Here is a 15,449-nt window from a genome sequence, read left to right as displayed (position 1 = left end):
TTCCTCTTTTTTTTTTAACAGCACACTAATGAATTTCAATGCTCAAAGATCAAAACAAACTCATTTTTCCAGCCACATTTTTATTTTTAAAGGCTGAAACATCAAAATGTGACACAGCTTGAGTTGCTCTTCTCATGTTTGAAGTTCAGGACACCCAGCTTCTAGTTGGGCTGTTTAATTCCTCCGCTGCACCTGCTGTGCACGATGCTGGAGCCGAATTCTTCGTAATCCTGTTTGCTGATCCACATCTCCTGGAAACAGGAAAGTGACCCCAGGACGGAGCCGCCGAGCCAGGCCGAGTACTTCCTGTGAGAGGGAGCGATTACCTGCAGGTAACGATAGAAAAGCCCTTTAATGGAAACCATGTTATACTTCTGGACTGTTTAAGTTATTTGAAACCAGCTGATGCTTTGAGTTTATGTACTGTAGGGAAGTAGAGACATTTTACAGCAGTGACAGTAAATCTAACGTTTGTTGACTCTACCTTGACTTTCATGGATGCTGGAACCAGGGCAGTGAGCTCCTTCTGCAAGCGCTGTTCGATGCCAGGGAACAAGCTGCTGCCACCGCCCAGCACCGTGTTGCCATAAAGGTCTTTACGGAGGCTCTTGTCACACTTCAAGATGCTGTTCTGAATCGCCTGTTGGATGCTTTCTGTCTCCAGTTCTGACCACAGACAGGACACGATGTATTTTAGCATTAAATTCATCTTTAAAATCAGGATGATCAGAAACTTGCTGCTGTCTTGGAGAAAACTGTATTTCACTTCATTGAGGTAGAATAATATTAGAGACTCCTGTTGCTGTGGGTCTTCCATGATTTTCTCATGTGTTTGTTTGACATGAGAACTGTTTTTGCTATAACATTGGAGGTCTGGGTGACACACAGAAACATCAGATGGACTGGGAACAGCTGAGAGACAAGACGTCTTATCCCATTTTTTCACAGAGTCACTTGAAAAATGTGTAAAATATTAATTATTATCAGTAGATTTTAAACATCCCCCAAAATATCTGCAGGTAACAAACCGAGAAGTGAAGGCTGGAAGAGCGCCTCGGGGCAGGAGAACCTCTCGCTGCCAATGTAGATGACCTGTCCATCAGGAAGCTTGTAGCTCTGCACCACATCAGAAGAGGAAGCAGCTTTACTTGACTCTGCAGCGAAGTCCAGAGCCACGTAGCAGAGCTTCTCCTTCATGTCTCGTACGGCCTCGTGGTCAGCTGCAGGTGAAGTATTAGTGTTAGAATAAACTGATCTGAAGATGGAAAACTTCCTGGAACTGTATCTCAACAAGCTGTTTAGTTTCACAGTGTGGTACCTTCAGTGGTGAAGCTGTAGCCTCTCTCATTGATCATCTTCATCAGGTATTCGGTCAGATCTCTTCCTGCCAGGTCCACACGCAGGATGGCGTCAGTCTGAGGACTGCCCTCGACGATCGGCACAGCGTGGGTCACACCGTCACCAGATTCCATCATCAAACCTGTGAGTTGACCGGAGGAGTACAGAGACAGGACGGCCTGCATGCCCACGAACAGGCAGGGAGTGTTGAAGGTCTCGAACATGATCTGAACCAAAGAGGAAGAGCACAGGTCACCGCGGAGTCTAGAATCCAACTGCATCCCAGGTCAGGAGTGTGACCTCTGACCTAGGGTTCTTCTATTCTAAAACTTCACAACAGTGAATTTTTTTATATTATTAAAAGGATTTAGAGGATTTACCACGAACTCACCTGCGTCATGTTCTCCCTGTTGACTTTGGGGTTGAGTGGAGCCTCGGTCAGCAGGACTGGATGCTCCTCAGAGGAAACGTTGAGCTCCTTGTTGAAGATGTGATTCCAGATCTGCAGGAGAGGAGAGATGTGAGTCTGACGAACTGTCACAGCTACATGTGCTCTGTCTGTATTACGGTTCTCACCCTCTCCATGTTGTCCCAGTTGGTGACGATGCCGTGCTCGATGGGGTACCTCAGGCTCAGGGTGTCCCTCTTGCTCCAGGCTTCTTGTCCCACGTAGCTGTCCTTCTGTCCCATCACACACAAACGCACTTTTAGAGTTGTTCCCCTCTATTTACCTGTGATGTGTTTGAAGTATTAACCTGTAGCTGGTGTTTATGTTTTTACCCCGTGTGCAGGACGGCTGACAATCGATGGGAATTCAGCTCGGGGGTCGTCTTCTGCAGCAAAACCAGCTTTGGTAACCGCAGAGCCGCTGTCGATGACGACGACACTGGCGTCTTCCATTTCTGCAAAGTAAAGTTTCGACTAATGAAATGATTGTTTTGCTCCTTAACACTAACCTCCACCTTTTTTCCAGATCGTCGCTGTAGCCTTTATCTTTATTTTAAATCCTGTGTCACCCTCAATTTCAGCATTTTAAAAACACTTGAAGTCACATTCATGCCCTTTAATTTCTGTTACTGCACATCTATCTATTTATTTCCCCTTCAGGAACCACACTTGTTTGTTGGGTGTGAACGTTTTAGTCGTTTTCAGAACAAAGCTCCTAAACACTGGTTTTAATGATCTGCTCCAACAGCAGCTCACTGAGTGACGGATCATTGAATCAACCACATTGATCTGGTTTTCAGACACTTGCACGTTGTTTTTCATGGACTCGCTGATTCTTCACTGACCCAAAATGATTCTGTCCTGACGCTTTCACACCTACAGGATCGAACTAAACAACAAACAAACGGTGTCCACAACACTTCATCTTCTTCTGTTCTCAGGACGTTCTCACGTAGTTTGAAGTGACGTGTTCTGAGAAACAAACTCATCAACTGATTCGGACCAAAGCAAAAGAATTAAGGTGTGAAAGTCCAGGTTAAGTACAAGGAGAAGTTTGCTGACAAAACTTGACAGCAGCCCTTTAGTTTTAAAAATATTTATTATAAAACAACTTCTTAAAACAACAGCTTCTTACCTGTGCAGGTGAGTGTTGGGTGTGTCTGCAGGTGAAGTCTTCAGGTGTTGCTCTGCCCCAGCTGAGCTCAGTAAATGCAGCATCAGGAGCCAAACTGGAGCTTAAATAGGCAAAGGGCCCCACCTTTCAGCAGTTATGAGAACGATCCAGAACGACCTGAATCTGGTGTCGTGAACCTGGTCTGGGGTTTGGCTGCTGCTGGAGTCCACATTTCCTCATTAGATGCTCTGCTTCTGTTTCCCACCACACACTCGTCCATTAACTAAACTGATTCTGCCAAAATGTCCAAACGGGTCGAGCTGTCCCAGTCACGTCCCCTCAGTGTGGAAAAATAAACCAAGTTTTAAAGATTCAGAGACTTTTAGACCAGAATCAGAACAACTGACCGCAGAGACACACTGAAAGTTCCTGTTCCGTTATAGAACATGTTATTAAATGTAAGCTGAGCCGTTTACATGACTTTAGTTTTGTTCCTGTCTGTCAGAGATTTATTTCAGAAACAGTAACAACACTAAATATTAAACCTGATGCAGGAAACGGATGAATTTATTATACAGCACGTTGACCTGTTTCAGTGTTTTATTAAATTATGAGTGAAATAACTGCTTCGATGTAGATATTTGATATCACTGCAGTTTAAAAGCGATGTTTTAGGTGTTTCTGTGTTGATTCCTTACTCCTGTGTGCAATTCTTCTGCCTGAATTTCAGTTAATTGTGGGTTAGTGTAGAAACCCAGTAAAACCAGTAAACGGCTGGTGTCTTGCTGTTCAGGTCCTGTGACATTCTGGACCAATTCTTACAGGTCGAAAATGTAATTAGACAAACTGAAGGTTCAAAGGTCAGGGGTTATTCAACACCCTGACTGACTGTGTCCTGGAGGGAATTCTTCAGCAGGCTACACATCATTGTGTAAACTGCAAATCATGACATGATGTTATATTGATGCTCTGAACCAGAGATCCACAGTGTGAATCTCACAAATGCATTAAAAATAAAATTGTGACACTTCTTCACTGTAGTGATGCTGTCGTACACAGAAGGACTCACGACTGTATTTAAAGTTTTTAAAGGGCTCTTTGGGATTTTTATGGACACTGGTGCACAAACGTTTGCTCATGTCGTTGAGCAGCTTCTGCTCGTTTGACAGCTGCTCTGATGAACTACCTGTGTTGTATTTTTACAGCTCCAACTTTTATTGCATGTTGTTAGACGTTGTCAGCTCCAGTGACATCTGGAACACGCCCCCGTCTTCTGTTCCGAGCTCACCTCCTGCGTTCTTCTCAGTCGCTCCGTTGTGTTGAAGTCGTTTTTCACCTGACTTCGCTGTAGTTTTCACTCACTGATGACTGACATTCTCAGACTGTAAAGACTCGACTGTCACACCCTGCACTTAAAACCCTAAAGCAGGTGATAAAAACACAACAGTGCAGCAGGACGTCCTGCACAGGTCTCATTCTGTAAACCTGCCTGTGTGGGTGGGTGCAGGTGAATCAGACTGATACACTGATCAGCTTTGCTTTGTTAGGAGCTAAAAGATTTAATGCTCCAGAGTTTTTAACCATGTTTCTCTAGATTTAACTGCTTTGTTTGAGTGATGGACAAAACAAGGTGAAAATGATTTGCTGTGTTATTAAATCTGTTTGGTGACTTGCTGCTGACATGTGACCTCGTTGTTGGTTTGACTGGTTCTATAATAATTTGATCAGTATCAAAGCTTCAGATTTTCCAATGTGAAACCAAACAGTCAAAGCAGCTGCAAACACATTTTATTATTTATTTTTTTATATATTACAAACACTGGAAGAGTGATTAAACAATTTATAGATCAGGAGTTCAGATCAGCAGCAAAATGAAATGTTGTTTGGATGTTTAGAGGAGGTTAAAGTTAAATGAGAAGTGGTTTGACTCGTTTTGTTCACATGTAGACAAACCACAGAACTTTCTAACTGGTTATAAATCATCTTTCATTTCCCCCCTGGGGCAGACGAGGCGGCTGTGATGCATTTAAGGGCACTTGCGGTGGATGATGGACGGGCCGGACTCGTCGTACTCCTGTTTGCTGATACTCATCTGCTTGAAAGTGTGGAAGGAGGCCAGCATGGAGCCCCCCATCCAGGCTGAGTACTTCCTTTCTGTGGGGGCGATGATCTGGGGGTGAAAAACAGGTGAGACAGGAAGCACCTCAGTGCTGTAGAGGAAATGCTCTGTAATGCTTTGGTTTGTCCACTAGGGGGCAGTAAACCCTGATCAAACCAGGTCAGATGAACACAAGGAAGACTAGGGGAGGAGGCTGTGGGTGGGAAATACACCTGTACAGTAGGTGCAGCTGATTAATTAATTAATTGGTGTATTTAAGTAATTTCACATCCTAACTACAACAAGACTGCACCTTGGTCTTTATGCTCGGTGGGGCCAGGCCGCTCAGCTCCTTCTGCATGCGCTCCTCGATGCCGGGGAACACGGTGTTGCCTCCTGACAGCACAGTGTTGGCGAACAGGCTCTTGCGGATGTCCATGTTGCACTTCATGATGCTGTTGAAGGTCATTGTGTGGAGACCGTCCGAGTTCATTCCTGAACGCACAGAAAGGACAAAGGTTGTGTCACAGACACATCGTCTAGGCCTGTTTTTAACTTTATTCAACTTCTGCAGCAACTTTCTTAATCATCTTCACTCAGACTTCTGCTACAAGTAAGGTCAAGATCTTTCAGGGAACAAACCGAGGAATGAAGGCTGGAAGAGCGCCTCGGGGCAGCGGAACCTCTCGTTGCCGATGGTGATGACCTGTCCATCAGGAAGCTGGTAGCTCTTCTCCAGGGTGGAGGAGGAAGCTGCTGTGTGCATCTCCTGCTCGAAGTCCAGAGCCACGTAGCAGAGCTTCTCCTTGATGTCACGAACAATCTCACGCTCGACTGGAGTCCAGACGTTAAAGATTTGTTAGTCTGCAGACATTAATGACAAGTAGCCTAGAACACAGTCAACTGTTTAGATGGGAAGGAGACGTACTGGTGGTGGTGAAGCTGGGGTCTCTCTCTGTGAGGAGCTTCATCAGGTAGTTGGCCAGGTCTCCACCAGCCAGGTCCAGACGCAGGAAGGCGTGAGGCAGAGCGTAGCCCTCGTAGATCGGTACAGCGGTGCTCAAACCATCACCGGACTCCATCACAATACCTGCACACAAGAATTATCCATCTCTTAATTTGTGCTTTTTAGTACCAACATGTGAGTAGATTATGGGGCTGGAAGAGGCCACGTCCCCTCCAAGAGTCATTTAATATGTTTTGTGCACAGAAAATCTCTAATCTGCTTTCTGACTTTCTCCACTAATCAAAACCACCAAGCAGCAGAAAAGTCTGCAAACACCCTTAACTTTAACTACTCCCGACTGTCTGTATGTTGTCAGGTTTGCTAAAGTAAAGAAATGAATAAAGATCTAGTCATTAGTCATGAGCTGCTGTCAGGTTTAGAACGGGATTGATGGGGACACGTGTGTGGGCCACTCTGTAATTTACTGTGGTGTCAGATCAGCTGAGTCGACCTCAGGACCTTCACATTCAGTTCAGCAGCTTCTTCTCACCTCATCAGTCAAATTAATTATAAAACAAAACAGTTGTTCAACTTTAGAAACAGCTCTGAATGTCGTCACGTCAGCTCCTGTAGTCAGAGAGGTCGTCTTATTAGAACCACCTGTGGTGCGACCGGCGGCGTACAGTGACAGGACGGCCTGGATGGCCACGTACAGGGCAGGAGCGTTGAAGGTCTCGAACATGACCTGGAAACATGATGGCGATGGTGGAAGATAAAGACGACATGTCAGTGTGGAGAAAAGGCATGAGCAGATTTCCAGGATTCACCACAACTCACCTGCGTCATCTTCTCCCTGTTGGCTTTGGGGTTGAGGGGAGCCTCAGTCTGCAGGACGGGGTGTTTCCCTGGGGCGACATGGAGCTCGTTGTAGACGTGTCTCCAGATCTGCAGGAGAAGAGAGATGGAACAGGCTGCAGACGTTAGAGTCAAATCCACAGGTGGAAATAAGATAAACAATAAAATAGGGAAACATTCAGACAGAGACAAAGTGAGACTGAAAGGTTTCTGAAATAAGAAGGAAACACTGTTCTGGATGATGTAAAATGAGCAGGTGACAGGTGAAGGGATCATAAAGCAGCATCCTCCACGGTTCAGTCTCTGCAGGTTAAAGATGAGACGTCAGGAGACACCTCACCTTCTCCATGTCGTCCCAGTTGGTGACGATCCCTCGCTCGATGGGGTACTTCAGGGTCAGGATGCCTCTCCTGCTCTGGGCTTCATGTCCCACGAAGCTGTCGTTCTGTCCCGTTCCCACAACCATACACACACACACACACACACACACACACACACACACACACACACACTTACAGTGACATTTTACTGCATTTCTGTGTGTGTTAGACGTTCACTGTGCTAAAACTCACATTTTGTCCATGTAGTCTGGGGCAGCCGACGACAGACGGGAAGACGGTACGGGGGTCGTCGTCTCCAACAAACCCGGCCTTACACACACTGGAGCCGTTGTCAATAACGAGGGCGGGGACTTCGTCTTCCATGTCTGACAGGAAACGTTCAGGTCAATGAAACATTTATTCTTCTTCTTCCCAAACTGTCTTAGATGATAAAACAGCTCCGTAGCTCCGTTTTCTGTATTTATTTTTATTTACTCTTTATTCACTTTTCATTAACTTATTAGTATTTAAGAAAAGTTGAACCTGAGAAATTTGTAAACTTCAAGTTCAAACTTTATGAAACTACAAGAAAAAACTCAAGACAGAATGTCTTTAGCAGAAACCAGTAAATGACAGATGACCGAGTAAATAAGTCAGATCAGTAATTGAGTGTTTGCTGATAAAACCTGTGTGTGTCCATTTTACTGTGGTGTTTGTGTTGCGCTGCTTCTTACCTGTCTGCAGGTGAAGTCTTGCAGGTGCTGCGATGCACCAGCTGAGCTCATTGAAGTAGACTTCACCCTGCAGCTCCTCCTCTCAGCTGCTGCTCTGATAACAGCTCATTATGTCATGATCCACTGTGTTTGAAGTGTTGGTTTGATTCAGTCTTGACCAAATTTCTTATTTTGACACACACACACACCTGTTTAAACTAATCCCTGTGTGTTCTCAACACTATAAAACTGAAATCACTGATGTAGAAAATGATCTGACCAGATTTGGTTATGATTCAATAACTCAGACCTTCGACCAGCGGTTTAATTATAATACAGAGACCTTTGAATTATAATCCTGTCAATTATTAATAAGGGATGTAGGCGGATGTTCACAACTCCGATACAACACATCAGGTTCAGATTTACCTGTAGCACCATCTAAGGTGCTGCAACTCGCTGTTCTCTGTGTTGGTTGAATCATTTGTTTTATGACTGTTGACTCACGAGTTTCATCCTCATCATTTCCAGTTCTTAATGATGTCATAATGATGTCATTCTGTCTTTTTTATTCATACTACTGCTGTTTATTGTGCACTTCATTTATTCATTTGTAGATTTTCTTTATTCTTTTTTATTCTTATAATGGATGTAAATTTAGTTTTCATTTTGTCCTTGTGGCTCTTTCCTTTTACTTTTGAGCAGAGTCCAGCTGTTAGAGGCAAAAGCTAACTCCCTCTGCAGTGAATAACATAAAGTAAATATACAGTAGTAAAACTAACTTTCTCCTGGTGGTTCTAGTTTCCCTGTAGTTCAGTCTATTATCTGCAGACACAGTATAACAACATATCTTTAAACAATGAAGATGAAATTTATTGTGTTGTATCAAAATAAAAAGTACAGAATGTGAAATAAGAAAACTCTAGAATTGAATGTTAATTCAACACATATTGATAAAATACTTCACTGTCTGGTTAAACTGAAGTTCAAATAAAATGGTTTTAATCTAAACCAAGAAGATGAACTTTAAGGTAGCGGGCGCTCAGGACTTGATGTGAGCAGAGGAACCCAGTGTTGTAACGTGTCCTTTTTGACTGATCAAAAATGAGACGTTCTGTTGTTTTCAGATCATCTGGAGGTTGATGGTGCAGATGGTAAAGCTGTCTACAAGACACTGCAGTAGTCAATGTCATGTTTTATTTAAAGTCTGGCTGGAAACACAATAACTTCTGTCTTAGAGAGGTTGAGCTGAAGATGCCTCTCTCTAATCCAGCCAGTGAAGTCGATGAGGCTCGCAGAGTTATGTAGTGAGAGAGTGGAGTCATCAGGTGGAAATGACAGAAAGAGCTGTGTGTCGTCAGCATAGAAACAGAAGAAGTAGTAACTAGATGATGGATCCCAGTGGAGTCCTGAGGTTCAGACGGAGAGTGACAAATGGAGAGAGAGATTCTGAGCTGAATGAATATGTGATCTGATATATGTAGACCACATCTGTGGTTAATAAAAGGAAACGTGATCACTGCAGCATCGGTTCGATCAGCAAGAGTTTGAGAACCTCAACCACGAGGAGCAGGTGGAGACACTGAGATTACATCACACAATATAGATGCTGGTTTAACAGTACAAAATAAAATAATAAAATTACATACAGAATATTCTAATTGTGGTTTTGAACACGTTTCATTTGGTTTGAGGCTGAATTAGGTAAAGTGTAATTTTGTTTTTCAAGTATTTGGTTACTTGGCAAAAGAACATTAGCCAATTGAATTCACATGAATTATTTAAACTGACGTTTCTGCATGTTGAAATTATAATTTGACAAAGCAAGAGGATCATTTACAATTTCTACAATTACCTTTCACTTTCAGAATTCACTTGTCTGTAACTAAATCCAAATTAAGTCCAATATGAATTTCAAATCTCTTTAATTACATTTGATCAGTAATAATTCCTACAGCAAATATAATTAATGGAATTGTCAATGGGAGTCTGCAGCAAGCCTCACAGGATGTGAGCATTCATGACCTTCTGTCTGTTGTCCAGGTTACTGTCACAGTTTACTGTTGTTGTGCTGCCTCCTATCTGTCTTGTATCTGTCTGTATTGAGGAAATCTGAGTGTTTCTCTGCCTCAGCGGAGCTCAGTAAATGCTTCATGTAGCCCCGGCCCCTGCAGGCCAACCGTCCACTGTGGTTCTGGTAAAAAGCATGTGTTGATTCCTGTCCTGTCTCTGGTACAGCTGCTGTGTTTGTTCCTCTTTCATTTTTTCTTTCAGCAGTGTTAAAGGCACAAAATGTTTTAATATGTCTGAATATAATTTTGACACGTTACATGTTAAAAAAGAATGACTGGCATTGGTGCCAGGCAAATGTGGAGCTTAGAAGCACTTGCGGTGGATGATGGAGGGGCCGGACTCATTGTACTCCTGTTTGCTGATCCACATCTTCTGAAAGGTGGTGAGAGTGGCCAGGATGGAGCCACCGATCCAGACAGAGTACTTCCTCTCTGGGGGAGCGATGATCTGAGGGTGAGGAGAGAAAACAGGTGAGACATGAGGTGATAACACAAATAAACAAGACTAAAAACAGAACATTTAAAAACACATGAGAACTACAAGAACTAGAGGTTAACTGGATACCTGGCTCCCTGTTGACAGATTAGATGTAATAATTCCAGATTGAAGGCTGTACCTTGATTTTCATGGTTTGTGGGGCCAGGGATGTGATCTCCTTCTGCATGCGGTCAGTGATGCCGGGGTACATGGTGGTGCCACCAGACAGCACAGTGTTGGCGTACAGGTCCTTACGGATGTCAATGTCACACTTCATGATGCTGTTGTAGGTCGTCTCATGAACGCCGGCGGACTCAATTCCTGGACACACAGACAAGACAGCAGTGTCTGTAAATTTTCACTTTCAGGAAAAGTAAAATAAACATTTTGCTGTAAAGACTTTTCTCTTCACTAGCTGTCGAGTTTGCGTTGAATTCTTTTTATAGTGATTCCATCAGTGTTGATAACAAACCGAGGAATGAAGGCTGGAAGAGCGCCTCGGGGCAACGGAACCTCTCATTGCCGATGGTGATGACCTGTCCATCAGGAAGCTCGTAGCTCTTCTCCAGGGTGGAGGAGGAAGCTGCTGTGTGCATCTCCTGCTCGAAGTCCAGAGCCACGTAGCAGAGCTTCTCCTTGATGTCACGAACAATCTCACGCTCGGCTGGAGTTCACAGATTAAACATTAGTGTTTCAAAACAGCTTCCAAATATCATGAACACGTGACCTGTTGTGAGCATTATCTGCTGCTCAGACGTCACTCATTTTAATTGAGACTGGTTTATAATTATAAACTGGGCCTGGACCAAATTTTGTTTACGTACCAGTGGTGGTGGAGCTGTAGCCTCTCTCTGTGAGGATCTTCATCAGGTAGTCAGTCAGTTCTCTACCAGCCAGGTCCAGACGGAGAATGTTCTGATTCACAGCGTAGCCCTCATAGATCGGCACAGTGGCCGTCACACCATCACCAGAATCTATCACAATACCTGTAAAATAAAAATCACCCAATTAAAGAAGAAATGTTTCTAATGTAAACTGATCAGTGGCCTCCTGACATGTTTTTAAGTCTCTTCTTTAGCCTGATGAACAACACCCAAGCAGGAAGTGACTCTCACCTGTTGTTGCTCTTTGTTGTCTCGATTTGAGTTGATTGCTGAGTGATAATGAGCAGAGTGGCCGGGTGAGGACGAACACGTCCATATATTCTTACTCACTCGCTCACGTCCTCTGTACAGTGTGAAATATTTGAGCCCAGCAAAATTAAGTGAACTGTGGTAACTACCTTTCCTGTAGCAATAACTTACTAACTATGTGTTCCTATTCCTATAGGGTTAAAGTCAGGATTTCGACTTCTTCGGCTTTTTTTTTTATCACTGTTCTCCTGATGGTGACTGATAAACACTGATATTAGTCACTGTAGGAGAGACCTTTATTTCCTACATGTTATAGTTGTGACTTCCTGTGTTAGCATGTTTTAGCCCACAGAACATTACCTGTGGTACGACCTGAGGCAAACAGTGACAGGACGGATGAGACGGACACATACATGGCAGGAATTCTGAACCTCTCGAACATGATCTGAAACATAATGGAGAAGAAAGAGATGTCACTGTAGAGACATGCCAACTGCAAGAACCATGAAATGACAATAAGGAGAACATATGTTCATAAATGAAAGTGAAAATAAAGTTCTGCTGATAATGCATCAGCCCAGAGGATTTTTACGACCTTGTTAGATGTTGGAGTTAAAGCTGCACCTCTAGGATTTGTTCAATTCAAAGTAAAATCATGAATAATCTACAGATGTTGTTCACCACAGACACACCTGTGTCATCTTCTCCCTGTTGGCTTTGGGGTTGAGTGGAGTCTCAGTCAGCAGGACTGGGTGCTCCTCAGGGGCGACACGAAGCTCGTTGTAGAAGGTGTGATGCCAGATCTGCCGGACAGGAGAGTTGTTAGTTTGACAATGCAAAGTACACAAACTATAACTGCTAAATTCACATGTGACAATGAAACCTATGCAAAATAGTTTAGTTGTGGTTGTAAACTTTTCCAGCTTTTAACAAAGTTGTTATTTTAATTGTGTAAAGTAACAAAATAATAATCTTAAGATAATCTTACAGGTATTTTCATGTAACACAAATTTAAATGGAAAAATTAATTCACATTTAAACAATTTAGCAGCGACAGGCTCTGTTGTAGACAAACAGAGTTGGTAGTTCAACTCCTGTCTGGTCACAAGACAATAAACTGATCTCTGATTTAACTGATTTAATTTACATGGACGACCTCAAGCTTAGCCAATGTGTCTGTATGTAATTGAAATAATTAACATCAAGATGTTACAGAGATCTTTGCTTTAAATCCTCACCTTCTCCATGTCGTCCCAGTCGGTGATGAAACCGTGCTCGATGGGGTACTTCAGGGTCAGGATGCCTCTCTTGCTCTGGGCCTCATCTCCTATGTAGGTGCTCTGTCCCATTTTCACCATCACAAACAAACACAACTTTACATTCACATATTACTCTGCATGTATTTGTTTGTTTATACATCCATAGTCCTGACACACACGTTGCTTTCATGGTATTTGTGATGGCCAAGGCACACTGGGAAAGTGACACGGGGGGCATCGTCTCCAGCAAAACCAGCCTTGCACATCCCAGAGCCGTTGTCAATAACGAGGGCAGCGACTTCATCATCCATGTCTGAAAGAAATTAATCAATCAATCAATGAAGCTTTAACTTACTGACTGTTCTTTCCATAACATGCTATAAAGCTTTTCCTTCATTTACTTTACACATTTCCTCTGTTATTCATTTTTACTTACAATTTTTTTTTGTTGCCATTTCCAGTTACCTATTTTTTGTGTATTGTCTCTGTTAACGTTTTGTTTTAAAAATTAATTTTCTATAAAGGTAATTTTGTTGTTGTGATGTCTTTAGCCAAACCCCCAAATCCCAGTGTTTCATTCATTTCAGACCCAGACTTGACCACACTCACACTTTGAACCACTGCAGCAAATGGTCTGTGTATTTTGTGAATAAAAGATTTCAGTTTTTGATTTTTAATGAATGTGTAATTTTAAAAAAGTTGTATTTTTCTCTTTATGGGTGAATGTGTGTATGATAATAATAATAATAATATAGTTTCATTTTTAAAATAACTTTACAACGTAGCAGAAAGTGAAAGTGTCAGAATACTTCACACTGTGACAGAGTTTTTATTATGTATAGGGTGTGACATTTGTCGTCCAACCAGATAAAGTTTACTTGTGATCTCTTCATTTTTAAATCTGAACTCTTCAGGCTTTTTCAGTCAAGTTCAGACACGACTGAACACGCTCCTGTTCAGTCACTGCAGACTGTTCTTTCTCTTTGCAGATGCATTTTTCCATATTTCATCTATATCCTCTATTTTAACCTCATTTAGAATTAGACAAGTGAATGCAGCACAGATTCAGTTTATTATTTATTGTTATTACTCTAATATTCATCAACTGTTGAAAATTCAGGAGGTTTAATTTAACATATTGAGAGAATAAACACTTTATGCAGACATTAGCTCAGAATATCTATTCTTGACTGACACATGTTGTTCTTATGGACTGAATTCATTTTACAGAATTAAGTTTTTGTTATGGAGTCATACCATGGAGATACAGCAGCAGGTTGATGGTTGATTTTCACATTAACTTAGATGTCATTCTTAAAGACGACTATATCTGTGTGTGTGTGATTACTTTTTATTATCACAAAGAAACTTCTACATTTCTAAAAAGAACAAAGTTGATAAATAAACATAATAAAACTTCAGACACAGCTTTGTACAAGACAATATATGAAGTTAGATCCTTTCTCTGACAACAGTCTGATATGTTCTTTGATCGATAAACAAGTTTCTAAAGAAAAACAATGTTTTTAGTTTTATTAGATATTTTGAGAAAACAACTTTAATGATCTAAAGCTGCCTCTTACCTGAACAGGTGAGTCTCAGGTGATCTGGAGGTAAAATCCTGCAGGTGTTCTCTGTCCCAGCTGAGCTGAATGTACCTTAGGAACCAGACTGTTCAGTCACACTATACCTGCAGTGAAACATACCCCGCCTATGTTCAGTGTCATTCCTCTGCTTTTCCTCTAGTTTTAACTGGTTCTGATATTTGCCTCTCTTTGAATATTGTTATTTGAACTGTAAGTAAGTCTGCTTGCATCATAATAAATTCATCTATTCATTGTTCTGTCAGTTTATCTGCATTGTTAGATTCATTATTCATTGTTTCAAATGCAGTGCTTCTCAAATAGTGGGTGCGATGCTAGGAGGGGCACGTGTGACGCCAGGAAACATGCTTTTTGGTTGTACTTGAATATGCGCGTATGCTCACTGCAAAGAGCGGGAGGTTTGAAGTGTAGTAAAAATATTTAACAGGGACGAAAAGAAAGAGAGACTGAGAGAGAGGTAATGAGAGAAACAAATGTTGAGGTGGCTGGTTACTGTAGTGGTAACATCACCGCCTCCCATGTGGGAGACTGGGGTTCAAATCCCAGCTGTGGTCTACCACCAGTAGGGGTCCTTAGGCAAGACCTCCTCACGCTGCCCTGCCTACCCTTGTAACTTGTACTGACTTGTAAGTTGCTTTGAATAAAAGCGTCTGCTAAATGACTAAATGTAAATGTAAATGTTGAGTTCTTCCTGGGGGTGGGGGGCGTAACAGAAAATAATTGAGAAGCACTGCTTTAATGGAAGAAACCTCCAGCAGGACCAGGCTCATAGTGGGCGGCCATCTGCCTCGACTGGTTGGGGTGTGTGGAAAGAGAAGAGAGAACAAAAACAACAACAAGCAGCAAGAACATTGGACAGGTCAACTGGATTCTGGAGATGTACAGCTCCAGGTCGAGGATACGTACAGAAAAGTACAGAGAGAGGGAGACGGAGAGGAGGAAACACAACTACAGGAGAGAAGACACAAAGTTAATGACATGCAATGGTGGACTTGCTTTGATATATGTATAGTAGAGGTCCCCCAGCAGACTAAGCTATATCAGCAGAACTAAGAGATGGTTCAGAGTCACC

General features: G+C 42.4%; 3 protein-coding genes and 1 long non-coding RNA gene across 5 annotated transcripts; 1 reads left to right on the top strand and 3 right to left on the bottom strand.

Annotated features, from left to right (window-relative positions):
- Nucleotides 1-76: 76 nt before the first annotated feature.
- Nucleotides 77-1,756, bottom strand: LOC113150101 (actin, cytoplasmic 3-like). The gene is made up of 5 exons (XM_026342492.1): nt 1,730-1,756; nt 1,319-1,565; nt 1,029-1,220; nt 485-666; nt 77-326 (listed from the first exon to the last, which is right to left on the bottom strand). The coding sequence occupies exons 1-5, from the start codon at nt 1,736-1,738 to the stop codon at nt 162-164; spliced, it is 795 nt and encodes a 264-aa protein (XP_026198277.1). The 5' UTR covers nt 1,739-1,756; the 3' UTR covers nt 77-161.
- Nucleotides 1,757-1,765: 9 nt separating this feature from the next.
- Nucleotides 1,766-4,956, top strand: LOC113150112. Its single transcript, XR_003297647.1, has 3 exons — nt 1,766-1,858; nt 2,130-2,247; nt 4,906-4,956. It is a non-coding gene; the product is annotated as an uncharacterized LOC113150112 (long non-coding RNA).
- LOC113150111 (actin, cytoplasmic-like) lies at nt 4,897-7,517 on the bottom strand. The gene is made up of 8 exons (XM_026342500.1): nt 7,379-7,517; nt 7,139-7,266; nt 6,781-6,888; nt 6,604-6,688; nt 5,926-6,087; nt 5,640-5,831; nt 5,311-5,492; nt 4,897-5,069 (listed from the first exon to the last, which is right to left on the bottom strand). Exons 1-8 carry the CDS (start codon nt 7,500-7,502, stop codon nt 4,926-4,928), a joined length of 1,125 nt encoding a protein of 374 aa, XP_026198285.1. The 5' UTR covers nt 7,503-7,517; the 3' UTR covers nt 4,897-4,925.
- A 2,484-nt stretch (nt 7,518-10,001) lies between these two features.
- LOC113150092 (actin, cytoplasmic 1-like) lies at nt 10,002-14,448 on the bottom strand. Of its 2 annotated transcripts, none has more exons than XM_026342482.1 (7): nt 12,753-12,872; nt 12,207-12,317; nt 11,875-11,959; nt 11,206-11,367; nt 10,854-11,045; nt 10,521-10,702; nt 10,002-10,351 (listed from the first exon to the last, which is right to left on the bottom strand). In XM_026342482.1, the coding sequence occupies exons 1-7, from the start codon at nt 12,870-12,872 to the stop codon at nt 10,208-10,210; spliced, it is 996 nt and encodes a 331-aa protein (XP_026198267.1). In that variant the 3' UTR covers nt 10,002-10,207. The 2 variants fall into 2 exon arrangements, with proteins under 2 accessions (XP_026198267.1, XP_026198266.1); XM_026342481.1 differs by lacking the exons at nt 10,002-10,351; nt 10,521-10,702 and adding exons at nt 12,953-13,086; nt 14,357-14,448 and having other exon boundaries at nt 10,807-11,045; nt 12,753-12,854.
- Nucleotides 14,449-15,449: the final 1,001 nt, after the last annotated feature.

Source organism: Anabas testudineus, chromosome 9, assembly GCF_900324465.2.
Source record: "Anabas testudineus chromosome 9, fAnaTes1.2, whole genome shotgun sequence".
Classification (NCBI taxonomy): Eukaryota; Metazoa; Chordata; class Actinopteri; order Anabantiformes; family Anabantidae; genus Anabas; species Anabas testudineus.
This window is presented reverse-complemented; position numbering and strand designations above follow the sequence as displayed.

Coding starts and splice junctions, on each gene's coding strand:
- LOC113150111 (XM_026342500.1), bottom strand. CDS start 7,502: ATGGAAGACGAAGTCCCCGCCCTCGTTATTGACAACGGCTCCAGTGTG. Junction 6,889..7,138: donor ACTGGGACGACATGGAGAAG/GTGAGGTGTCTC, acceptor CTTCTCCTGCAG/ATCTGGAGACACGTCTACAA. Junction 5,493..5,639: donor CTTCCAGCCTTCATTCCTCG/GTTTGTTCCCTG, acceptor CTGTGCGTTCAG/GAATGAACTCGGACGGTCTC.
- LOC113150101 (XM_026342492.1), bottom strand. Junction 667..1,028: donor CTTCCAGCCTTCACTTCTCG/GTTTGTTACCTG, acceptor GTCTGTGGTCAG/AACTGGAGACAGAAAGCATC. Junction 327..484: donor CAGCATCCATGAAAGTCAAG/GTAGAGTCAACA, acceptor CGTTACCTGCAG/GTAATCGCTCCCTCTCACAG.
- LOC113150092 (XM_026342482.1), bottom strand. CDS start 12,872: ATGGTGAAAATGGGACAGAGCACCTACATAGGAGATGAGGCCCAGAGC. Junction 10,703..10,853: donor CTTCCAGCCTTCATTCCTCG/GTTTGTTATCAA, acceptor CTGTGTGTCCAG/GAATTGAGTCCGCCGGCGTT. Junction 10,352..10,520: donor CACAAACCATGAAAATCAAG/GTACAGCCTTCA, acceptor CCTCACCCTCAG/ATCATCGCTCCCCCAGAGAG.